This window comes from Anguilla rostrata, chromosome 1 (genome assembly GCF_018555375.3).
Source record: "Anguilla rostrata isolate EN2019 chromosome 1, ASM1855537v3, whole genome shotgun sequence".
NCBI lineage: Eukaryota > Metazoa > Chordata > Actinopteri > Anguilliformes > Anguillidae > Anguilla > Anguilla rostrata.
This window is the reverse complement of record NC_057933.1, coordinates 8,039,169-8,065,130: the sequence shown is the minus strand read 5'-3', so window position 1 is coordinate 8,065,130 and position 25,962 is coordinate 8,039,169. Positions and strand designations below refer to the sequence as shown.

Genomic DNA, 25,962 nt, shown 5'->3' with positions numbered 1-25,962 from the left:
AGAGAGGGAGGAGGGAGGAGAGGAGGGAGGAGAGAGAGGAGGGAGGGAGGGAGGGAGGGGAGAGAGAGAGAGAAGAGGGAGGGAGGGAGGAGAGAGAGAAGAGAGGGAGGGAGGGACGGAGGGAGGGAGGGGGTGGGAGTAAAGAGAGAATTCAAAAAATGTCAGGTGAATATTACATCAATGTATACCACAGCTCTCTGGATTACACACGGGGCTTGGGTGGGGAAGGGGGGTTTATGGTGAGAAACAAAGAGAGAGAGAGAGGTATGGATGAGGGGGAGAGAAAGAGAGAGAGGGAAAGAGAGATAGATGGAGATGGAGAAAGGCAGGGACCAGTGACAAAGGGAACAAACCATCAACAGGACAATTCACCATGGTTCCAGTAACCATGACTACACCTGAAACACGGCACACACACACACAGCACATGCACACACACACACACACACACAACACAACTGCCCACTTCAGCTCTTACAGCTGATCACATCTGAGCATGCTCAGAACTGCACAGTCCCAGAGTTCCCTGCTCTGATCCAGAGCTGCCAGAGGGACTGGGGAAGGCATGGAACGCACAAACAAAAACAAACAAACAAAAAAAAAAAACATAAAAACTGACGACATAAGAAAATAGAAAAAATTAAAATTAAAATACAAAAACCTAAAACAGGGTGTTGTTGGGGTGGGAGGTGGAAGGTAAGGGGGGGGTGTTGTAGGTATTTCAGGTGCAGCGTGTTTTGGAGGGGGGGGTTCGGGGGCGGGGGGGTAGGGGTATTCACCTGCTGCAGCTGGGCGCGGGTGATGCGAATGACAGAGGGGAACTTGGCGTTGGCGGCGCCGGCGGGGATAGCGGGCAGCTTCCGCTGGCCGGGGGAGCGGGCGCGGGGCGGGGCGCCCGGTTCGGCCGACTGGCTGCGGCGCAGGCCGGGGGGGCGCTGGTGCAGGGGGTCCGACAGGGTGGTCAGGGGGGTGTGCGGGCTTGGGGAGCGGAGGAGGGGGCTGGAGGTCCGGGCCACCAGCTCCTCAGGCAGGGACGGAGGAGAGGTGGGGAGCTGCGAGACGGGAGGAGGAGGAGGAGGAGGATGGGGGGGGGGGGGCGGGGTGGAGAAACACCAGCATAGATTTAAGGCTTCCGCATGCTTCAAAAAGAACTGCTGTTCGGAACGTCGGATGGGTGGGGGGGGGGGGGTATAGGGGGTCTGCGTCCGAAATTTTTTTGTAACTTTCAAAGTCCACGTCCACATTCCGCAGCGACTGGCCAGGTTTACCATGGGCAGGGGTTGCAGGTGGTCTGCAAGTTCTGAAATGTCGCTTGCCAACCACCAGTAAAGAGAAGAAGAAGAAGAAGAAGAACACCACTAACATCTTTGAAGAAAAACTGTCTGGATGTGTTCTCCAATATGCGCATTTGTTTGACTCTGAGCATCGCGACTATAAAGACACACAGGGCTCGTTTCAATCGCTTATTTTCACCCCTTGCACCCCTTCCCCATGTCCTTTCCTGGCTTTCCAACAGAGGGGGGGGAAGAAAGGACACGAAGCAGAGATATGAGGAAGACTGGATAAAATAAGCACTTGGAATGAGCCCGCAGAAGTCGCTGAATTCTGGGATAAAATCCCACCCCTCCCTATGACGGACAGCTGCCTCGTCCAACCTTCGAGTTTAGCCACTTCGGAAAAGGAACAAACGACAACAACAACACTGTCCAACGTGGTCGGACAACGCGTCGTATGAACCAGGCTGGTTTGAAGCATGTGGAAGTCTTTAGGCTTCGGGGGGGTTGTTCGGTGGGGCTGGGGGGGGAGGGGGGGGGTGTCTGAAGGGACACAGGCCTTATGAGTGTGACACCCCCAGCATTCTCCATCCGCAGGCCCTAACTGCACACACACCCCCACGCACCGCAACACTGACATCTCAATGGGGCTACCCTGGGCTGGTCTGGATTAGCACCCATGTGCAATGGGCATTTAAAATGATTTTTTAGGGTGTTTTGTTTTTTTTTTTGTTAAAAAAAATGTTCAAACTGAAGTCAGTGATAGTACTGTAATTATTTAAATTAAAAGCATAAGTAAACAGAATGGAAGTAAAGGGTAATTTACACTCTTGAATGCACAAACATACTCCACTCGTAGACTAACCTCTCACATATTAACCTATTATTGCTAAATATCCTTCTCTAATATATAAAATGAGTCTGGAATCAGCGGTGCCTTGTTCGATTGGTTTTAACGTCCTTGTCCAAATTAAAACAGTAATCTGAAATCCACCAAAGACGTTTTCCTCTAATTATGCAAATGGCCACGAACATGGTTTAGCTCATGTTCGTGTATACCCAGAGGCACCATTAACCAAGCAGCCAATCAAAATCACCCTAAGTATCTGCAGGACGATAAAAGCTCCGCGCAGCCACACAAAATATGCAAAGTAGGCCCATTCTAGCAAGCCGCGGAAAAGCAATGAAATCAAAGCAGGCCGGGTCAGGATGAATTAACTAAGTGGTTTAATGGAGCTCGCTACGTACGCTTATGAAACATTAGCTTAATCAAAATACGCAGAACACAAAAGTAAAGAACAAAGGAAGAGGAGTCCACGGTGAGCCCCCGGCCCGCACGGAGGGGGGAGACCGCACGCAGGCAGAGTCAGGGGGAGGGAGCAGGGACGGGCTCTGCTGCAGGCCCAGGAGACGATGAGCGCGTGCAGAAGAGAGGACAGCGATTAAAAGAGCACGGCGTGGCGGAGAGAGAGAGAGGCCTGCTGGGAGTTCCTCCCGCGAGCATTGCCACCGCTGTACCGCCGCTCGACCGACACGCTGAACGAGGGCAAACTGTGCGATTAGGCGACGCGCCTCAACCTTCAGGAGAACCCGACAGCAGCGGCAGCTCACGCGCGGAAGTAGGATTAGTGATGAGCTCAGCGTTTCCCACCCCACCTCCCCCCCTCCACTGACTCCCACCCCCCTACCCCGCCCCAGACCTGCGGGGCTGCACCGGCCACACGAGCGCTGCGGACGCAGCAGAAAATGCGCCTTCCTGCAGCTGCAGCAGCGGGGACCCGAGCATGCGCCTGCATGGCTTCAGAGCGTGTGGTTCTGCAGCCGCAGTTCCTGCACTCTACTACACCGTCAGGCTTTTTTTTCTCCACCCAGAATACTGTTTCCTTGTTTCTGTTAAGTTACTGTATTATGCAGGGAGGGGGGAAGTCGGGCACGGGGGAAGCTGATTGGTCAGTGAGTTGGTCACGACTGTGGGTTCATGGCCTGAACAGCTGATATCCAGTCTCTTACACTTTAAATTTCAGACAGCAGCCATTTAAAAAACGGTTTCCGAAGGGCCTTCCTCTCATTAGCAGTGGCCCATCACTGCTTCCTACAGCTCCGGCCCATAAAAAAAGAATGTATAACCAGACAGATACTTCAAACCAAAGCAATCTTTCATTTGCCAGCTAATTTAATTTTTAATATTAGATTTATGCCAAGCAGAGGCTGGAGTCTTGCTTATTGCTTATTCATTTGGCAGACTTATTCAGACAGGCTTATGAAAAGGCCATATATATATGTAGCTATGTATATAGACCTTTCTAAGGAACCGAAGAGTGTGAGTCTTCTGAGTGGACGGAAAGAGTGAGGAAGCAGAGAGATTTAAGGTTTGAATGTCTTCCTGTCCAGGAGTGAAATCTGCAATGAAGGGACGGATTAATCAAGGCTTGTCAAAAAAAGAAGTTTAAGAAAATAACGTCAGCAGGGCTTTTTTTGGGGTTGTGTTGTATTCATAGGGAGTGGCAGGGGAGAGGCGTTTTTGTGAAGTGAGGTGAGAGGTCATTCAGGGGTGGGCGCTGAAATATAAACCAAAAAACCAATCATTTTTTTAAAAAATGTAAAAAGCATCAGAGCGATGATTTTAAAAAACAAAATCATAAGTAGCAGAAATAGCAATGAGCCAAAATGAAGCAAATGCAGAAAAAGATGTCCATTCGCTTTCTCTCAGCACTTTCCTACCTTTTCTGTCACTGGGAATGTATTCTCAAAGGACCGGCCCACATTCGTGCAACTATGCAAAATTCACTGCTCCGTCTACAAGTCCCCAGCAGCGCTGATGTCACAATGTGATCAATTCTGGCCCCGCCCACAGGGCCCCAGCAGTGCCGATGCCCCGCCCACACGCGCACGGCTCCCGTTACCTGCGTGAGCGCGCCCTCGGCCAGGGCCTCCGCGGGGCTGGTGGGGGTGATGGGGGCCAGGCTCCCGGGCGGACCCACGCTCAGCTCCAGCCTCTCCACCCGGGGGGGTCCGGCGTTGGGCACGAGGGGGGCGAGCGCGTCCCTCTGGGGCCGCGCGGGGCTGGGCATCCCCGCCTCCCCGCTGTTGGGCTCCTCGGCCAGCTGCAGGATCTCGGGCTCCTCCTCCGACGGGCTGCTGGTGGCCTTGGCCCCGGCCGAGCGGCCCGCGCCGCTGCCCCCGCTGGCCCGGAGGTCCTGCAGGTCCTGGGCGCGGTCCACCAGCACCCACTCGCGCGAGTCCACGTCCTGCCGGCCCGAGCTCAGGTTGAGCGCCACGAAGCCGCCGCTGCTGGCCGCGCCCTCCCCTTGCTCCGGCGAGCCCGGGGAGCCCGGCTTGGGCGACCCGCCGCCCGACAGCAGCTCCTCGTCCAGCTGCCACACCCGATCGCCACGCCCGCCGCCGGGCATGGCCAGGCCCACGCCCAACTGGCCCTCTTTATCCTGCTGCTTCCCTGAGCTGGAGAGAGAGGGGGCGGGGTGGGGAAGAGAGAGAGGGAGAGGGAGAGACAGAGAGAGGGGGGGGGGGGGGAGAGGAGAGAGAGAGGAGGAGAGAGAGAGAGAGAGAGACAGAAACCGAGAGAGCCAGAGGAAGTTAAGAGGGGGAGAGAGAGATACAGAAAGAGGAAGGGAAAGAGGGAGGGGGAGAGAAAGAGAGAGGGAGAGTGAGGGGGAAAACGGAAGAAGAAGTGAGAAAGAGAAGAAGGAGGAGGAGATTGAGAGTGAGTGAGAGGGGTGATGGAGAAAGGAGGAGGTAAATGTGATTAAATGCTGCTTAGAGAACCCTTCGCCCCTGACTGCGCAGCGCACAGAGCCCTGCAGGCTGCGGGGGACTGACCAGGCCTCCAGGAAGCGCTCGGTGCTGGGCTTGGGCTCCAGGGTCAGCCTCCTCTCCAGCTCAAAGCTGTGGATGTTCCTCAGCTTCCTCAGCAGCGGAGCGTCCCGGTCAGACGGCACGATCTCGGACCGCACCCGCACCGGCGAGCCCAGGCTGGGCCCCGCGTACGGGCTCTGGTTCCCCTGGTTCTGACTGTGCTCCTCCTCCGTGGCGGCCTGGGGCAGGGAAAACACAGGGAGACACAGTGTGAAACTGTGCTAACACACGTTGTCATGGCAACAGTGTGAAACTGTGCTAACACGAAAACTGTGCTAACATGTGAAACTGTGCCAATATGTGAAAGCATGTTAACACATGTATGTGTGCAGGGTAGCAGGGTGAAACTGTGCGAGCACATGTATGAGCACAGGGTAACAGTGTGAAACTGTGCTAGCACATGTATGAGCACAGGGTAACAGTGTGAAACTGTGCTAGCACATGTATGAGCACAGGGTAACAGTGTGAAACTGCGCTAACATGTATGTGCACAGGGTAACAGTGTGAAACTGCGCTAACATGTATGTGCACAGGGTAACAGTGTGAAACTGTGCCAACACCTGTATGTGTGCCGGGTAACACCACAATAAATAGTGAAATTATTTAAACAAATGTCGCTGGGAGTCGCAGCTAATTTGTCAACATTGTCTCCTCAGTATCCCCAGTGGCTCATTACCGGCGTATCGTAGCGTCCCTTTGTGTCCCAGCATGCCCCAGTATTAGTCACCGTGCGCCAGAATTAGTCACCGCCTCAGCGTATCCCTGCATTTACAACCGTCTCTCAGTCTTTATCAGCGTGTTCCTGCATTTCCCAGAGTCCCCCAGTGTCTCAGTGAGCCCCGGTGCACCCTGGGTAAGCCCCCCGGGTACCTTCCAGACGGCGGTCCGGACGCGGTTGCGGTTGCGGTCCAGCTCCTCCCACACGTCAGGCTCCTGCGGGCGCTGGGGCAGGACGGGGGACCCGGGGAGCCGGTCGGGGGGGCAGTTGTTCTCCCCGTCGCTCAGCTGCTCGTCCTGGAGCACATCGTCCGTGTTCTCCCTCTGCAGGTCCCCCGGCACCAGCGACGCGTTGGCCATGCTGCGCGGGGGGGAGGGGCCGCAGTTACACGCCACGTCACTCAAACGCTGCACTCCAACGAGCTGCTAGCACTCCAACGAGCTGCTAGCACTCCAACGAGCTGCTAGCACTCCAACGAGCTGCTAGCACTCAAACGAGCTGCTAGCACTCCAACGGGCTGCTAGCACTCAAACGAGCTGCTAGCACTCAAACGGGCTGCTAGCACTCCAACGAGCTGCTAGCACTCCAACGGGCTGCTAGCACTCAAACGGGCTGCTAGCACTCAAACGGGCTGCTCGCACTCCAACGAGCTTTCACCAGCAGCAAACTTCTACTGCTAGCACTCACATTCCTCTGTCTGCTCTTTCACCAACTGCTAACTGCTACTGCTAGCGCTCACGTTCTTCTGTCTGCTCTTTCACCAACTGCTAACTGCTACTGCTAGCGCTCACGTTCCTCTGTCTGCTCTTTCACCAACTGCTAACTGCTACTGCTAGCGCTCACATTCCTCTGCCTGCTCTTTCAGCAACTGCTAACTGCTACTGCTAGTGCTCACGTTCTTCTGTATACTCTTTCAGCAACTGCTAACTGCTACTGCTAGCGCTCACATTCCTCTGTCTGCTCTTTCACCCAACTGCTAACTGCTACTGCTAGCGCTCACGTTCTTCTACTATTTTTTCTAAAGGGGACCTACCCCATGTGGGCCGGGGTGAGGCGGGTGTGGTGCTGGGGCGTGGTCGCCGCGGCGTTTATGGTCAGCGTGCCGTCGGACCCGGTCTTCTCCCAGTCGTAGGCGTCGTTCTCCACCACGTTGTAGGTCTTCATGCTGTTCTCGAACACTGACCTCAAGAGCTGCAGCACACCAAAACACAATATCCCACAATGCAGCTGAACTACAGCACTCTATCAACATATATGATGGCTCTTTAAAGTCACTAATTAGCAAAGCCAACTTAGCTTCCGTCTGTAGCCATTCATAGAGACAGTGCAGTTAGCATGCAGCCCGTAGATACTGTCAAATATTTTTGTACTGGACGCACATGGATGAAATTGGTATTGATCTTTTCTTCTCATTTTTCTTAGAAGTCTTCTAACTTCTAGCTAACAAAAGCCTAAAAGCTAATTTTCAGAAAAGTTGATTTATCCCTTTAACCTTTGACGGACAATATTCAAGCTTTCAAATATAAAGATGTGAAAACACAAGCAGGTGTTGGCTACCTGATAATCGGGCTTGGTGAAGTAGTCCAGGCTGCAGATGTGGTCGAGGAAGACGCTGAACTCGAGCGGCATGTGTTTGAGCATGAGGCGATGGTCGTAGTGCTCCTTCAGTTTCCCCACCTGCTCCTGTGGGATCAAAACGCACTCGCTTAGCGCTGCACACATCCGACCAGCAGGGGGCAGCGGTTCTCTGTCCGAGTGAGCGGAGGTGTGCACGCGTGTGTGTGTGTGTGTGTGGATCGCGTGGTGTGTGTGTAGTGCGTGTGTGGTGATGTGCGTGGTGTGTGCGTGTGGCGGAGGGTGTGTGTGTGTGTGTGTGTGTGTGCGTGGCGTGTGTGGGCGCTTGTGTGGTGCGTGTGTGTGTGCGTGTGTGGGGGCGCGTGTTTGTGTGTGTGTGAGTGTGTGTGTGTGCGTGCGTGCGTGCGTGCGTGCGTGCGTGCGTGCGTGGCGCTTACCTTGTCTTTGATCTTCCTCCAGGGCAGCTGCCCCACCAGAAACTCCAGCAGCATGTAGAAGAGGGACCAGAGGTCGTCATGGCGACCCATCTCCTGCGGAATCAGCAAACCCCAAACGCAGGTGAGAACAAAAACAGAACAAAACCCAGCGTGTATGAGAGAGAGAGAGAGAGAGAGAGAGAGCCTGAGAGACAATGAAAGTGAAAGAGAGCGAGCGAGCGAGGTGTGAGAAAGTGAGTGAGAGAGAAAGAATGTGCAAGGGGGTGAGAAAAGAGAGGGAAAGGAGTAGAAGTGAAAATGTAAAAATAAAAAAATGAGAGCGAGAGTGAAAGTGTAAGTCTGAAAATGAGCGGGAGAGTGGAGGAGAGGGAAAGTGGGAGAGACGGAGAGCAGGAGCGGTGAGAGAGGAGGAGTGGTGAGAGAGCAGGAGTGGTGAGAGAGGAGGAGTGGTGTGAAAGTAAGAGTGTGAGTAGAGGTGGGGGGGGGTTCACCTTGTTCTTGTGCGCGTTCACAGAGGCGTAGCGCACTGTCCCACGGAACCCAGCCACAGGCCGCGGCTGCAAGAGAGAACACACCGGTTAGACTACCTGAGTCAGACACACACACACATGCACACAACACACAGGCAGAGTCACACACACACCACACGCACACACACACACGCGCACACAACACACACACACAGTCAGACTGCCTGAAACTGCCACGCACAAAGTCACACACACACACAGTCTCACACACACACAAACACACAGAGTCACACACATGCCTAGTCTCTCTCACACACACACGCATCACAGAGTCTCACACACACACACACACACTATACAGGCTGGGATACTGACCGGCCGCACTTCCTGGCAGGAGTTGGTGAACTGGCGGGCCAGCCCAAAGTCCAGCATGTAGCAGGTCCGGCACGTACTGGGGAAACGGCCCATGGCAAAGTTGGACTGGAGGAACAGAACAGGAGAAGCACAGGTGAATCTACGTTTTTTAACTTATGGTTTCTTAACTTAGGCTGGCCCACTCTGATTGGTTTGGCCTACAGCCCCTCTCCCCTCCCCTCCCCAGGCTGGCCCACTCTCTCACTGGTTTGATGTCTCGGTGCAGGAAGCCCACGGAGTGGATGCTCTCGATGGCCTCCAGGATCTGGCGGCCGAGCCGCAGCGTGGTGCTGATGGAGAAGATTCCGCGGCTCATGCTGCGCCGCAGGTCGGCCAGGTTCCGCCCCTGCGGGACCACAGCGCCCCCGTCAGGCCACAAAACAAACTGCAGCGCCTGTCTTTACCCACCAGTTTCACTCGCACATTATAAACACAGTCGATGGGAAAAGAGGTCTGAACCTGTACTCTCTACTGCCCCCTACCTGCAGCTCCATCACCACGTAGTTGAAGCGATCGTTGCGGCCGCACCCCACAAAACGACACACGTGGTCTTTGCCTGATGGAGGGAAAGAAAAGGACAGGGAGAGAAAGAAAAATGGGTAAGTATATAGTATTTCTCTTGCGTTTTGGTCATGTCCCCGTTCCCCTCCCCCTGCCTCTCTGGTGCCCCATCCCGGCCCAACCAAGCCCAGCCAGATTAGGCCATGTCAAGCCAGGCTAAACCATGCCTGGCAAGGCCCAGCCCCAGGTTTACTGGGCCTGCTTAGAGCTGCCCTGATCCTCTGGGGCCCCGCAGGGCCGGCTGCCCCGACTCTACAGCTTCAGTCAGGGCTTCAGCAGTGAACTGCAGAGAAACAGGACGTCCCCCCTCCTCGCCCCCCCCCCCCACCTGCTTCCTTTAACAGCAGCTCCACTCTGCACCTCACACGGAATGTGGGAGAGACAGGTACAGAGGGAGCGAAAAGCAACACAGAGAAAAGATGAGAAAAGGAAGGTGATAACCAGAATAAATATGAGCAGCGGAGCTGGGAATCAGACATGGGAGAGAAAAGAGGAGAAGAAAAAAAAAAGATAAAAAGGACACAGAGAGCAGAATAAAAACTCAAAAGCCACAGCCAATTTTTATGGATGTTAAAAAGGTTGGTGTGTGTGTGTGTGTGTGTGTTTGATGATGAATTCTATCATTGGCAACACAACCCAAGCAATGCCATTCAAACAGAACTGTCAGTATCTTTGCGATTTACAACTGCACCTTAGGAACCACTCCTACTCGGCACATGACAACCAGGTACCCAAAACCGTAGGAGAGCATTCACTGGAGATAATGGTCTTTGATTACATTTGCCTGTCCTCTTGCACTGAATAAGAATTCTACTGCAAGTCCCCCCCCCCGCCCCCCCACCAATAAAAGAAGCCAGAAGTAAAAAAGAAGCCACAGGTAAAAGCAAACATCTGCAGATATTTGATACTGGCCCATGAATCCACCAGGCTCACCTGTCACAAAGGACTACATGCCGCTCACCCAATAAATGCTAAAAGATGACGAACAGGTGTCGGACAGATATAAAATGGCCGCCCGACGTGAGCAATGGGCTGTCAGCCTGGTGGTGGGCGAGCGTTCTGATGCGATGCGGCGTGACAGCAGGTCAGTGTCTGCTGAGGGTAAAAACTGGGGAAACGAGGAATAAAGCACGCAGAGCCTGACTCTCTGATTGGCCTGATCCGCCAGCGCGGCGGAGTCAGCTGACCACCCCCAGAGTGACATCACGCAAGCAGGGGGAGAGAGAGGGTAGGGTGCAGATCTAGATCAGGGTTGTCCCATCTTATTGGAAAAGGGCCGGTGTGGGTGCAGGTTTTCGGTTTAAGCCCAGCACTACGACACCTGATTCAACTAATTAACTAATCATGGTCTTTAGTCAGGATTTGCAGACACAGGTGTCGTAGTGCTGGGCTTGAACAAAAACCTGCACCCACACCGGCCCTTTTCAGATAAGATCGGTCTCCCGTGTTCTAGATCATGCAGTACAGGGAGAGAGAGAGGGTGGAGAGTAGATCCTACACTACAGGAAGAGAGAAAGGGTGGAGGGTAGTTCATATACTACAGGGTGAAGGGTAGAGCATACACTACAGGGTGGAGGGTAGGTCATGTACTAAAGGGAGAGAGAGAGGGTGGAGGGTAGATCATACACTACAGGGTGGAGAGTAGATCATACACTACAGGGAGAGAGCGAGGGTGGAGAGTAGATCATACACTACAGGGTGGAGGGTAGATCATACACTACATGGTGGAGAGTAGATCATACACTACAGGGAGAGAGCGAGGGTGGAGAGTAGATCATACACTACAGGGTGGAGAGTAGATCATACACTACAGGGAGAGAGCGAGGGTGGAGAGTAGATCATAAACTACTGGGTGGAGGGTAGATCATACACTACATGGTGGAGGTTAGATCATACACTACAGGGTAGAAGGTAGATCATACACTACATGGTGGAGGTTAGATCATACACTACAGGGTAGAAGGTAGATCATACACTACAGGGTGGAGGGTAGGTCATGCACTACAGGGTGGAGGGTAGATCATACACTACAGGGTGGAGGGTAGATCATACACTACAGGGTGGAGGGTAGATCATACACTACAGGGTAGAGGGTAGATCATACACTACAGGGTGGAGGGTAGATCATACACTACAGGGTGGAGGGTAGATCATACACTACAGGGTGGAGGGTAGGTCATACACTACAGGGTGGAGGGTAGATCATACACTACAGGGTGGAGGGTAGGTCATGCACTACAGGGTAGAAGGTAGATCATACACTACAGGGTGGAGGGTAGATCATACACTACAGGGTGGAGGGTAGATCATACACTACAGGGTGGAGGGTAGGTCATGCACTACAGGGTGGAGGGTAGGTCATGCACTGAAAACAGAAGCTCCTCTTCACCGAGGCAGCCTCCATTAGTCCACAGTACAAATTTAAATGAGACTGGGACCAGCACAGAGTGTACTCAAACTCCACACAGGGAACACCAGGCGCACCCAACCACCCACACAAGCATCATAATAATCACAAAATCCCAATGTTACGCGTACTGTCGTACACGACCTACGGTCAAGGAACAGGCAATTTAGCATTTCGCATGTAATAATAAAGAGAAAAATAATCATTCAGAAAAGTTAAATGAACTGAAAAAGGGAGGCAGCAGGGACCCATTGTGTCCCATGCTTTCCTGTCCCATGCGGGGGGGGGGGGGGTTGGAAGAGGGCGGTCCCCGTGCTGGTGCTTCTCAACAGCGGAGCAGCATTCTCAGGTTCCACCCACTTCCCTCAGGAAGCAGCAGAGCCATGGTCCTCAAACACACGGCCATTACACAACAAACGCCGCCCCCCTGCACTGACTTTACACCAGCACAGCACAGCACAGGCAGGGACAGAAGGAGGGGGTGGAGGAAATGAGAGAAGTGTCCCTAGAGGGACCCTCCTAATTGCTCTGTTGATCTCCTGCACAGGATCGGAGATCAGGAGAAAGTACTTTCACCCCTGAAGCACAGCCTCGCACTCCAGTGCCGTCAAAAATCCTTTCTCTCCTCCTCCATTTATCCCCCTCCATTTATGCCTGTAGTTCAATCAGCACCCTACTCTCTCTCTCCTGACCTTCCACCCCAGACCCGTGAGAGGCTGGGGGTTCACACCCACCCCCTACAGGAAGTGCACAGTATTAGGTGAATGTCTGACAGGCTGACATAACGATCAAAACAAAGAATGTTCACCATGCGTTCCTTCTGTGATGCGTGCGTCAGGTAGTCATGGCAACCGAAAGAAGGGCACTCTCATCTCTTACCTTGCAGCTTCTTCAGAACCGCCACCTCCATCTTCAGAACCTGCTTGGGCTGCTGCGCCGACTCCACCTTCAGGGCCACGCTGACCCGGGTCAGCAGGTCCAGGGTCTCGTAGATCTCCCCGAATCCGCCGCCCCCGATCTTCTTCAGCTGGAGGGGGAACATGGGGGGGGAGGAGGGTTTGGGTGAGTGACGGCGTGAGCCAGGACAGGAGAGGGGTGGAGGCTTTCCATAGGGGAAGGCTGGACCCCACTTTGTCCTTTTGGGTGGATGTCATTTTACACACTAAAGAATTATGGCAGTATAGGAAGCAGGGATGCCTTCCTACCAGTATAAAAGCACTACAGGTCACAAATTTAAATCGGTACCACAAATGATGTGTACGTTTACTGTAAAAGGCTCGGATATTTAATAATTCCCCACCTCCTTTACCTTCTCCCCCTCCATCTGCTCACCCCCATACCACCCCACCCACTCTTCCTCCTCCATCACTCCGCCCCCCCCCACCCTTTCATTCTTATGACTCAGTGACAGCAAATCAGCTCCAGGGATTAACCACAGAGTTACGCAACCCTCCTCCCACAGGAAGTGAGGGTGGACACCCAGGACAGTGACTACTGCGCAAGAAGCCCAGTCAGCGAGGACTGGGGGGGGGGGGGGGGCAACGGCTGCCGCTGCTGAATACCGCAAAGCCGCTAAATGAAGAACCGGAGGTGCCGGATCACAGCGGAGAAAGTCGTACCGATGCACAGAGAACAGAGAGTCCACTATCCAGCTCAGCTTGGTTACTGTTTTCATTAAGACCAGCCCCTTTTCACTGAGCGCTGTTGGGGTGGTGGTGGTGGGGGGGGGGGGGTATCTTCCCGTTGGCCTGATGAGACCACTAAGTCCTCCGCATAATCCCCACTCTTCCACAGTTGTGATTGACGTCCGGCTAATCCCGTTTCTTCTTCCTGCTTACGTTTCCCTTCATTGTTCCGTCTACGGTTAAAGACTAACAAACTTGTGGTCATTTGCATTCACCTGAACTTCAGAGGAAAATCACCCACACAGTTGGATGTCATCTGATGCTTTTCTTCAAACCCACAGCTGGAAAAAAAAAACTGTTCAGATGATTTTCTTAAATTCTGTAACTTCCAGTTATTAGCATTGCCTTTACCTTTGAAAACAATTCACTTCTCATTTAAGGCAATGCCATTGCTTTTCCATTCTTCTGGAGGCCTCGTTACCTGCTCCACTCCTGTCCCTCTTAAGTTTGCTCATATTTTTGGGCCAAAAGGAACAGTAATCGATTCCAGCTGATTCTTTCCAATATAAAATTGGCCTTGACCAGGGGTGTCCAGTCTTATCCGAAAAAAGGGCGGATGTGGGTGCAGGTTTTTGTTCCAGCCCAGTACCAAGACACCTGATTCTAATAATCAAGTTCTTGACTGAAGACTCATGATTAGTTAATTAGCTAAATCGGGTGCCGTAGTGTTGGGCTAAATCAACAAGCCTGCACCCACACACCAGTCGTTTTCGGATAAGACTGGACACACCTGGTCTAGGCGGTCCGTCTGGATCTTCTTCGCACTTCTCTTGACCGCTCTTCGCTTTTCATTGTCTTCTCTCCGCAATCTGTCGCTTTGTTTACTGATCTGCTGCTTCTTCTTCTTCTTCTTATCCACAATCACCCAGGTTGTGCCATCCAGCCCTCCTCTTTGAGTACTTCTTTAAGGCATTGAATTTCTTCCCAGCTGTTATCCTGGTCTCAAATTCATTCAGGAACAGGTCGAACGGGTCCAGTCCCTCGGGCTTCAACAAAATCCGGTCCAATGGGAGTGTCAGCACAAGCGCATGCCCTGCTCTCTCACAAAGACGGGCTTAAATATATTTTTAATGGCACGCTGCTTAATTGCATCATGGCAGTAGTTTGGCTCAGCGGTAATTAGTTTCCCATCCGTAATTTAGAAAATCCAGAAGGCTCCTGCTTCGTCCTCTAATGACGCTCTCCGCCTGCAGGCAACCATTTCCAGGCCTGGCAGGGGCAGGGGCAGGGGTCGGGGGGAGGGGGGGGGGGGAGTGTTCTCCAAAGACAAACATGAGCTGTGTCAGGGGGGTCGAAACTCGATCCGATAGTCAGGCCGTTTTTCTTACGAGAAACACGTCACTTTTCCGCAGTCATTCCCGTCTCTCCCACTCCAAGGATCCCCGAGGTCTTCTCACTGACTGTGCGTTCATATCCTACATCAGCAGGAGCTGGTCGGGATGTATTTTTAACCGCACTTTCCAAATTCACTGCAGAATGCACATTTCAGCTTCTTCAGCTTCTCCTGATGGTAAATGGTAAATGGACTGCATTTATATAGCGCTTTTATCCAAAGCGCTTTACAATTGATGCCTCTCATTCACCAGAGCAGTTAGGGGTTAGGTGTCTTGCTCAGGGACACTTCGGCATGCCCAGGGTGGGGATCGAACCGGCAACCCTCCGACTGCCAGACAACTGCTTTTACCTCCTGAGCTATGTCGCCCCTTGCTGTAAACTAACATCACTATGGTGATGAACAGCGCAGCCTGGACCAAGCCTGAAACTTCACAGCTTTCATTGAACGGCTTTTCCATCCAGCAGTGACCTTCAGATGATTTATAATCATGAAAGATGCTCCTTGCCTGAGCTGACTGCCCTGGCTTTGAGACCACCGTGTTCTATTCCGCTGTTAGTTTACAGCAAGTTAGGGCTTTTCTTTCTCACGTCAGACAAACCGGTGAGGTCAAGGTTTAGCATTAACTGTGCTGTTCCCACCGCTCCAACACTTATGCCCCCAATGTCCCCTTTCATTTCTGACCACAGAAGGCTTCAGGCTATAACCTTCCACTGGGCATTTGGTCCTGACTGTTGTACAGCCGTGGCACTTCAAGATGCCTTGCCTTTCTTCCCTAGCCAAACTAGCTTTTTGTCTGTTGAGAGCCTCAAGTACAGTTTTTTTTTTAACGGGCAGGGTTCTGAGAGAGATACAGGGATAGAAGGATACAGAACAGGAGGGGGAGAGAGTTATAGAGGTATACAGAAGGTGAGTGAGAGAGATAGAGGGACACAGAAGGGCAGCGAGAGAGATAGAGGGATAGAGGGGATAAGGAAAGAGTTGAATGGGGAAAAATGAGCCGCACTCACCACTTTCCATCTCTCCTTAACCAGAACGCCCACGGTCAGAATGTCAGCCTGCTCTCCTCCCCCGCTCATACTGGCAGCGTCGACTGTACCGAGAGCTTCCCCTAGGATGACCAGCCTGGAACGGGGCCAGGCATCAGGGCCCCGCGACGCTCACTGGAGAGAGGGGGGGGGGGGGTGGGTGGAGGGGAGGGGGGGGAAAGACAAATGGTTACACATCGTCACAAGCCACCGCGAGCGGCGCGCGCTGGGACAGAGCGAGCAGCCGCTCGGTCAGCCGTCAGTCTCACGGACCCGACGAAACAGAGCAGCTGCGCTAGGCCCGGTCCTTATCACGAGCCGGCCAATCACAAACAGGCACGCAGCTCTGCTTGGAGCCTACGGAAACCCATAGGACTCCAAGTTTATAGATGAATTCAGACGGGCAGAATTAGAAAGAACTACCATCACAAAAATCTAACTCTGAAGGTAAGAGCACATCAGACCTTCTAGCCATAAATGAGAGCGGAACAACACCTTGTGTGTTTTCAAACGCAGACGTAGCTCCGTTTCCACTGCAAAACCTCAGGACACCCAAATCACTGCAAACGTTTACCTCAAACAAATCCTGGATCTCCTTTTCAGAGACTAAAGAGAGGTCCACAGCCAGGCAGCATTCCCAAAGAAATGCTCTGCCAAAAGTCATACAATGTCCCCCGATTTGTACCCAGTACATCATTTGTTATTGTCTAGCCCAGCCACTATTTGTTCTTGGTCGGTTCTTCCTGAAATACTTGTGTGATTTCCAAAGTGATTGCAACACCCACGAGATTAGTGTCATCAGTAAACATGACTATTTTTTGCTCAGACTGTCTTTATGAAGATACTTTATTAAGGTGCCAACACTGATCCCTGGGGTACTCCCGTTCCCACAGAAACGCTGCTCAGACACGATTCCTCCTATCGTTAGGGTTTGTACTCTACCCTGAAGCCAAATCTGAATACTCTGCGGGGGGACACGTTTTAATTCCCACCGTCTCAGTCCGATATTGACTTACTCGTGCGGTACTTCATCAAAAGCGTTTTTAAAATTCAAAACGCATAATATCAGGAGCCCGCTAACAATCTGCTGAAGTATCGAGGAACTCCAAGTCTAGGAAAACCCATGCCGTTTTATTCCAGGAATAATTCTAATTTGTCGCTTATGATCATGATTATGAATGCAGTGGAGTTCTAGAACACTAGCTTGGTGTTCTGAAAAAAAAAAAACTTTTTGCATCTATTTTTTACAGACTTGTTGCAGACGAGTTTAGTTAGAAATCAAGTGTCCATCTATGATTAGTGCAGTAAGGAATTTTAACTCACTTACACATAAAAGACAAATTTTTCACCACAAAATTGGCTCTCATCCTTTCAATAAATTAAAGTAAGAAAATGAATAAACTTTGGTGATAAAAATATGACTTTCAGCTGAGTCAGTCAATGCCAGACTGTCTGACATCCAGACTAAGACCTTGGGCTGTCTGTCATCATTTGTAATGCAGGTAACTGATCACGTTGTTGCCTGTGGTATTCTATTAATTCATTAGAAGTTTTCAAAGTACTTCTGTCACAGTCTCAGTGAGTTCGTTTTTAATGTATAAGCATAGGATGTGACCCACACAGAATGAAACATGCTTGACCCTTTGACTGACAAGACAAAGGTCTATGGCCTTTATCTTGTCTGATAACATGTCATATCTCGATGGATAAAGGTGAAGTCGAGGGCCAGTCAGGCCCTTTGCTTGAAAAGCTCTCTGGGTTATGATCCCTTCTGCACCAGGACCACTGCGACGCTCGCATGGGCAAGACTGCTCATCACCTGCGGCTCCCTCGTGGAGCCAAAATCGGATTTCTCATTGATAATCTAGTCAAAAGGCACGCATGTTGACCTGCTGAGTGGGCGACGGCCGGTGAGAAAACAGCAGCCGGAGACGGAGCAGAGGACGCGACACCGGACCCGAGCGGCGTGGACCGGCTGAACCGGCGCGCAACCCATTCGCTGAGATTCCCCGAGTCAGCGGTTTTCTGGTGGGCGGGACCCCCGACGCACGCAGCTGCCACACCTGCTGCTGCCTGCGCCTGACACGCTTCACCCTTGTGACGCGTTGCCACGGCAACGCAAGGCCGCCCCGCCGCCCACCCCCCACCCCCACCACATAAACACAGAATGAGGCGACAGCAGTGCAGAGCCCACCACCCTGTCGCAGCACATGGGACGCCCCCCACCACCCCCCCACACACCTGCTACTTCCATTCCTCACATTGCATTCAGCGGCCGGCAGGAGTGACTAATCCAGCAAATTGCTGCATATAAAATGCGGCCTGCTGTCATGCTATTTCCCCCCTATTAATACTTGTTGGGCTGTGATGACACACTCTCATCCATACACAGTCACATTATGCATGTCAATGTTCCACACAGCAAATAAGAGTGTATTTATTAAATCAGATTTCACACTGGACTGTACTCTGGGCTGTACGTTCTGTTATTTAAAACAGCCAGAACTCAATAACTGAAGTGGCTAACAATATAAACGTAGCGCCACCGCTGGTACATCTTTCATCTGATCCATAAGCACGGATTTCATTTTCAGCCAAAGTAAAGGGGAACCGATAGAGATGGCAGGGAACTGGGGAGGAACCATGCGTGAATTTCATATTTCAACCAGGAGCCCAAATGCCGCTGCACCCCAAATAAAGATGCCACTGGCGAGAATTTACTGCTGCAATATTACTCACTGCGAGCCGCTCCTCGCAGCAGTCTGCATAAGCACGGGCCGCAGCAGTGCATGCGATGCCGTAGCAGTGCATGCGATGCAGGCCCACAGAGTCACTGCAAGACTGCTGCACCTGTGCAACGTGCAAGCGTGCATCAATGGAGCATACAGATGAAACCTGCTCAACCCGTCACTGCACTGCTTCCCTCTTCCACCAACTGCCGCAATTCAAATGTCTCTGCACGCTATATAATATGGAATATACAGGGCAGGGAAGTCCACTGGCCACAGGGGCTGGTGCCTCCCAAAATTCACCAGCCAATTTCACTGTTTTTACCAGTTTGATATTTATCAAGACCTCCAAAAGTTGGGTGGTTACCTGCCAAAGTGGCTGGTAGAGTACGCAAACTTACCAGCCACAGATCAAACTTACCAGCCACAGATAAAATGTACCAGCCACAGATCAAACTTACCAGCCACAGATCAAACTTACCAGCCACAGATCAAATGTACCAGCAACAGATCAAACTTACCAGCCACAGATCAAACTTACCAGCCACAGATAAAATGTACCAGCCACAGACAAAATGTACCAGCGTTTGGCTGGTGTTCACTTCCAATGCTAGTAAGAGCCCACATAGAGAGGTCGAGGTAAGCCCTTTCAGCTGTCTGTCAGCCAGCTGCCGTGACCCCTGCTCACCGCTCGTCAGCACTGTATCCCCTTCCTGACCCTTGACCCCCACAGAAAGAGGTCTCATTGACCCCTGCTGTGAAAAAAACCTTTTTTAACGAAGCACTGGGAAACTTACATCATCAACATCTACGTTCACAAGAAGCTTGAGTTAATTCATGTTGAGAACTTCAGAGAATAAGCACCAATTAAAATTAAACCTTCCTTTTCCTGATTCAGCATTCTAAACCCTGCATGTGAAGACAGGTCAATGAGTAAACTCAGAATGTAGGCATGAATGACAACAGGATTACATCACCAACACCCCCCCTCCCTCCAAACACTCAACACGGTGGACTCTTGGACTCCAAAGGAGACATCTCACTGAACACACAGGCCAATCGGAGCGGAATCTGTTGAGCCATTTACGGAATAAGACGTTCATCCTCGTCTTACAGCAGCACGCGTCTGACTGTCAATCACAGGAACGGCTTCATTAAACGAGGCCGTCTGCTTCTGAATCCCCTTAATCTCATATCTGCCCTCGGAGCGCATGCCAGCAGAAATCGCATTAGAATAATCTAATATTCAAAGTTGGGGAAAGCTTCCCGTAATGCACGTGGCGACATCAGGGAGCGAAACAAATGGCTGCAGCTCCGCAGCACAATTTGTGTTCCTTAAATTCTTTCAAAACCGAATTACACAAATCTCCCAGGTAATTTAATATCTAAACTGGAACCTGAAAATATATCGAAAATAGATGTAAGCAAATGCAACTGACGACTGTGTAACATTAATCTCGGCATTCAACTATAGACCACTGTTCTTGTACACCAGTGTTTATTAAACTATGAGTCGGGACCCAAAATGGGATGAGCTGGATCCTGGAATGAGTCTGTAAACCACTCGGCTATGCTAGTATGTCTATTTGATGGGTCCCCAAAAGGCACTAAATTTCTACATTTCTAATTTGGGTCCCAATATTAGAAAGCTTAAGAACCAGTGTTATACACAACTTAACCCTAAAATCTTGAGCCTGGAGGGGACTGAGGCTATTCAACTCTAAAACTTTTTTTCACTCTAAATAACCTGAAGAAATTTCTGGATAACCATGTTTTCTATACGCTTTCAATAGCATTTTGCTAAATGCTGCGAGACAAGGCGGCATGGAAAATTTGTATCAGACACTTTGTCTGGGTTCTGTCTATAGACAGACTGATGTTTCAGTCTCTATTTTCAGCCAAGTAAGTCAGCCTCCCTCCCTGTTAACATGACCAAACTAAACATCACAAAAATTGATGTTTTTAAATGTTCAATGCAGAGAAAGACACACAAATATACAGTAAACTAAACATTACAGGTTATATCTTTAAAATTACCGTGTTTGCATTAAAAGATTGTCAGCGACACAGCAACAAAATTATGCTGACTCACGTTAACGTATTCTTCCTTTCTCAAGAGCGCGGTAGCATAACCCAGGTAATACACCACTTCCAGGAAACCTTATGGCCTCTCTGGCAATTATGGTCTAAATAAGAAAACATTACATCACAACGAATCAAGACGGGAATACACACTCGTCATGCCTACGGTGCTAGAGAACAGACACCGATCGCGGCGCTCGACCCGACCGAAACGTCAGCAATCGGCGCGGTGTTATATTGCACCGCTCCGTTTCTCAGGAGTCACACCGAGGACGGCGGCCATGTGCGCAAGCATCGCCTGCTTGTTTGTATATCCGACTTTGTAAGGAACTGCTGGACCTACTTTCTTTTTTTTTTTTTTTTCTTCCTCTGGAAGTGTGTTACTTTCGTAGTGACATTTAAACGTGTCGCAGACAGATGCAAATCCTGTGAGTTCTGGGATTGCCACCGATCTTACGACGGACATTCCACACACAGAGCTCCTCTCTTTTAGCTAACTGTCTGAATTTGAAGGTCACTTTTGGTAGTTTCTCTTCTGTGGAGACAGCAGCTCCAAACCCTGCCTAGAACTGATAATGGCCTCTCTTACAGTGATTATAATAACAATGTATTCAAGCCAGGCCCAATGTATTCGAAGCCAGGCCCAATGGACCCGTGTTCTGAGAAAGAATTCTGGGATCAGACCCGCTGCACCAGGCTTACAGTCGGAACACGGTGGAGTGGCCCGACTGCCAACGCCATTGCCTCGAGTCTTGCTACAATTCAAGAGGAGAAAGTACCCCCCCCTCCCCACCCCACAACGCTCTCCATCCCCCTGTCTTTCCCCCTCCCTCTGTATGAAGACCACTGCTGTCCCTTGCTGGCTTGATGATCTCACCCCTTCTGTTTGTCATCGCTGGCCTCCTGACGCACACTGAGCTTCCCACGAGAAGCCGCTGAGCAACAGAACAAAAACCTGAGTGTCAGTCGCACCCTGTCCCTTGCCGTCCCCTGTACACAAATCATCGAAGCTTCCACCTGCAAAACACGTGGAGCGTTGACGAACAGCACCCAAAACAAACACTCCTGCAGCAAGACATCGAGCTCCTGCAGCACCACGCAGGCTCACGCAAACAAGAAAAGCAGCGCACTTAGCGCAGTGTAAACAAGCAAACGCACTAATCAGGGCTCTCGTTTGTTTAATCTAATTCATTAACATGCCACCATCCCACCTCGAGAGCAACAGATTTCCTGAGATTTGGGGGGGGGGGGATGGGGGCACTGACTGTGGACAAACGCTGTAGGAGTATATATTGCATAAAAGGGAGTCGGTTTGACAGGATGCTCAGAAATACTGAACGATACACGCGCTCAGCGTAAGGCGGTACATAACTCCACATGGTTTCGTTTAGCTGGTCACTGCTATGATGATGGCGGGGCAGTTTTCCGTGCACTCCATTTGAGTTAGCTCTCTCTGACAGCAGTGGCCTCAGGACTGCAGAAACAGGCCCAGGCATCGTGATCGTGCATCGTGAGGGGTCAGAGGTCAGCTGGTGATGCGGTCAATACAAACAAATCACTGTGACCAAAGCTGTTACCTACGATCTAGTTCTTACTTACACCTAACAACTAAACAGCTGGAATGGCTGCCTAACAACCAAATAGCATGTACTGCTGCTCAATCAGTAATATTGTCATCCAGTGTACAATAAATTACCAGACACTCCATTCACTGTACGGCTGACATAACTTGTGACAATATATGTTTGTTATTTGAGATACGTTAATGTATTTTCAAAAAAACAAACATAGTTTATTACTTGCAATCATAAAAATATGATTAACAGACACAAAAGTATAAATCATGACCTGTGGGGAGTTCAGTTGGCTACACAATGCATGTTATGTTGTTACTGCTAGCTCACACTGACATGTATGCTATCTATAAGAGCCTGTGGTACTGCAATGAGCTTTATACTACAGAGAATAAACCCGGACAACTTTCCAGTCACAGACATAACTTCAGACTGTTTATTATCCAGGTATGTTATCTTAAATGTGCCCTTAATTCTGAGGGAACAAATGTTTTTTTTTAATTTTTTTTATCTAGACAATACAACCAGTCAACAAGGGCAATCCAAACACACAAACGTATAAAAACGAGGCATAGTAACATTTTGGATTTGGAAAACATCACTTTTTTTTCTTCAATGGGTTTCACTTCGTGCTTTGTACGAAGATATCCGTGCAACACGGTCTCATATAAACGAAAGTCGCCAATCAAATGAATGCATTTTGCGTTTTATGGGGTATCCACTGATTTTGGACAAACTTGTCTTGGTATTGATAACGACGCAAAAAAAAACCCGTACTTAAACAACCGATACTTCCACAAGAAAAAAACAATACTAGCTACGTTAGACTACCGTTATATGAGCAATTAAGACAGACACCAATAAAACGAGCACTGAGAAAAATTTATTGGAATATACTGGCCCTAGTAAGATATTCGGAAATCGTATTTTCACTCATGTTAAATACGCCAAGATGGTTTAGGCCTCGTGTAGTGTTCACGCCTCCTCAGTCGAACATTTTTTAATAGACAGTTAACACTGATGAATAAAATAATTGTACAAATAATAACAACGTTTAGCTATCTTTTAGTCAGAAGCCATCAACAGTGCAGTTTGCAGGATGTTTTGACAATGAAAATTATCCAGAAAGCTAACCGTGCTAGCTAGCGTTAGCTGAAATCTCTATTTCCGAAAAAAGACTATCGTGGTTCAGATTATATTAGCAATTTCCTTGATAATTACCAAACATTTGACCGATAAGGTTAGATTAGTGGCGTAGCTATTAAGCTTAAAAACTACGCTAACAAATGGGCCCCACGTTGTATCAGTGTTTTGTTTGGCTAATTGGATATGATCCAACAGCATTCGCTACCATTAAAAACATACCTAACCAGCAATGTTCACCCTCTGCCTCGCTACAACTGGGCTAAACCTTCATATACATGCCATTGTAGACAGCGTCGATAAATACCATCATAATGAATGGCATTAGCGTAGCCATTGGTAACGTTAGTTGGGTTGCTAGCTATCGTTGGCTTAGTTGCATGCCAACGGTCTCCTTGTAGTAAGCTTGCAGACGTTACTAGCGACGCTAGTAGTTAGCTAGCAATGTTTTATGGATTCAGTTGACGTGAAGCAAGAAATACGTAACGTTGGCTGCCATAGGCCACCACACATTTAGTAACATCTCTACCAAACGTATTTGATGACATAAAACATAGAGGTGGCCGTGGCTTTCTCGAGTCCCATCACTTGCCGGCTGTGCTGCATTGCAATGCCTGCGTGCGACGTTTCCTCTGGATTAGCAACATGGCTAGCTAACGCGACTCCAATCGATTGCGTGCACCCGCACACACAAGCCTTCAGCGTGTAGCTACATTCGCAAGACAATTTCTGCGCTGAAACCTCTGCACTATATGTAGTCAACAGTTTAACTAGCAAGCTCGCTATTTCCACAAAACGACCTTGGCAACGTAGTGTCTCAATGTATTCTGTTGTCAACGCGGTTAGCTACTACCGATCCAGCTAACACTAGCTAATTAGCTACAGATATCAAGAAGCTCGCGTCTTGCCTGCCACCAGCGGTTTCCTTTGCGGACCCATGTCATAATTTACCGAGTCCTTAGTAACCCTACCTTCGTTGTTCCAATTCTTGATCCAAAAGGAGCCGGGTGTGGTTAAAAAGGATACCTGATGTGCGTCTTAATTAAAAACTGTGACACTGTGATTAATCCCATAGCGCGCGGTTTATCCACAATATGTCAGGTTAGTACCTTTTTCCTATTATTTAATCTGGCAGCTGGCTTAATCAGTATGTATTTAAAAATCGTCCCTTTCTCCTTCTCCCTGTCACCCTCAGCATCTCTCGTTCGCTGCAGCTAGTGACGTGCCTACCCTTCAGACCAGCTTGTCTGCGCGCTCGCTCACGATACTTTCCCCCCTCGCAACAGCAGGCTAGATGCATGCGCGCTCTTCTTCGCTGGTGCACGCGTTGTGACAGCTCCAAACGTGCCCGCGCTCTTAACTCCATCCAGGGTAATAAATTTGTCCCTTGCCCATTGGTTCGTTGACCATACCACGGCGCTCCACCCACCATAGTTACTGTTGCTAGGGCCGACAAGCTTCGTATGAGAATGTGGCAGCTACTGTGTGACCAAGTAAACGGAAAAGGGGAGAGGCAGGACATTTGCTTAGATTTCTTACTAGAGCCCCAGAGTAAGCTTTATTGTAAGGCAGCATGTGAACTTGATACAACCTAGCACAATCCAGTTTATCATCTTAAAATGAAGCCGAACAATCAGTTATTTCAAGGTGTAGCAATACCACAACTTCCCAGTCACTGAACCTTTATCTTATATGTTGTTTCAAACATTTATGCTGATGCTCACGTCTATTCAGCAAATGATAGTAGTTAAATAGCACCTGAAGGTTGCCATATAGCCATACATGCCCAAACTATGACACTTTACCTCCTCCATATTTCGCAAATGATGGGGGGGGGGGGGGGGGGGAGACTTTAGATCATGGACACTTCTGGCTTTCCATCATTTTCGTGATGGTTTATTCTGGTCTTATCTCTCCATAAAACTTTGTTCCATAACTCTTCTGGCTCGTCTTTGTATTTTTTTTTTTTTTTTTTTGGGTGAATTTTAATCTGGCCTCTTTATTCTTGCTTCTAATGAGAGGTTTGCATCTTGCAGTGTAGATTCTATAATCCCTACCCTCTGGAGACTATTACTGTTGTCACTGACAATTGTGTTTGGGTTATCCTTCACAGCTTTTAGGATTCGTCTGTCATCAATAAAATTTGTCTTCACTTGCTGACCTGTACAGTGAGTCCATCAGTGGTTTCTCACTTTTTCAAGACTTTGCAAACTGCTGTATTTAATATACCCAGTTTCTGTGCTATCCTTCTTAATTAATTCTTCTGTCTTCTACAGATTAGTTGTTTTTCAGTCATAGTTAATCTGTCAGTCATCTGTTAACTTACTTAACTTTGCACATCTGGGAATGGGGGGACATCTGTTTGTGTAAAACTTTAAAAACATATGTGCATATACAGTAAATACTATGAAACACAAGCTGGTTGACTATACTTTACTTTTTCTCATATTTCATAAATCTGAGAATAAGTCCTTTGTAAGTATTTTGAAATGGTCAAGTGACACCAACATTTCCAGTTGAGGGGATAGTTGGACATTACTTCACAGCAGAGGTGCATACTGACTGAAAGAAGACTTCACCAAATTAGCAGTAGTAGTAAAAGGTACATCAGAAGTAATAAACTTTTGACAATGTGTGGAATAATTAGAACACACACCTT

General features: G+C 49.7%; 1 protein-coding gene across 4 annotated transcripts in view; it reads right to left on the bottom strand.

The window, feature by feature from the left end:
• Positions 1-24,652, bottom strand: part of ttbk2a (tau tubulin kinase 2a) — a 31,865-nt gene extending 7,213 nt beyond the window's left edge. Inside the window, exons 1-14 of one of the 4 annotated variants that reach the window (XM_064310814.1) lie at positions 24,534-24,652; positions 15,758-15,910; positions 12,609-12,756; positions 9,244-9,317; positions 8,967-9,107; positions 8,723-8,827; positions 8,369-8,434; positions 7,878-7,970; positions 7,423-7,548; positions 6,899-7,056; positions 6,018-6,225; positions 5,112-5,326; positions 4,178-4,733; positions 780-1,052 (exon numbers count right to left, since the gene is read on the bottom strand). In XM_064310814.1, the coding sequence (XP_064166884.1) occupies positions 780-1,052; positions 4,178-4,733; positions 5,112-5,326; positions 6,018-6,225; positions 6,899-7,056; positions 7,423-7,548; positions 7,878-7,970; positions 8,369-8,434; positions 8,723-8,827; positions 8,967-9,107; positions 9,244-9,317; positions 12,609-12,756; positions 15,758-15,826 (2,232 nt within the window). In that variant the 5' untranslated portion in view covers positions 15,827-15,910; positions 24,534-24,652. The other 3 variants (XM_064310729.1, XM_064310897.1, XM_064310975.1) reach the window with 3 other exon arrangements.
• Between the last annotated feature and the right edge of the window lie 1,310 nt (positions 24,653-25,962).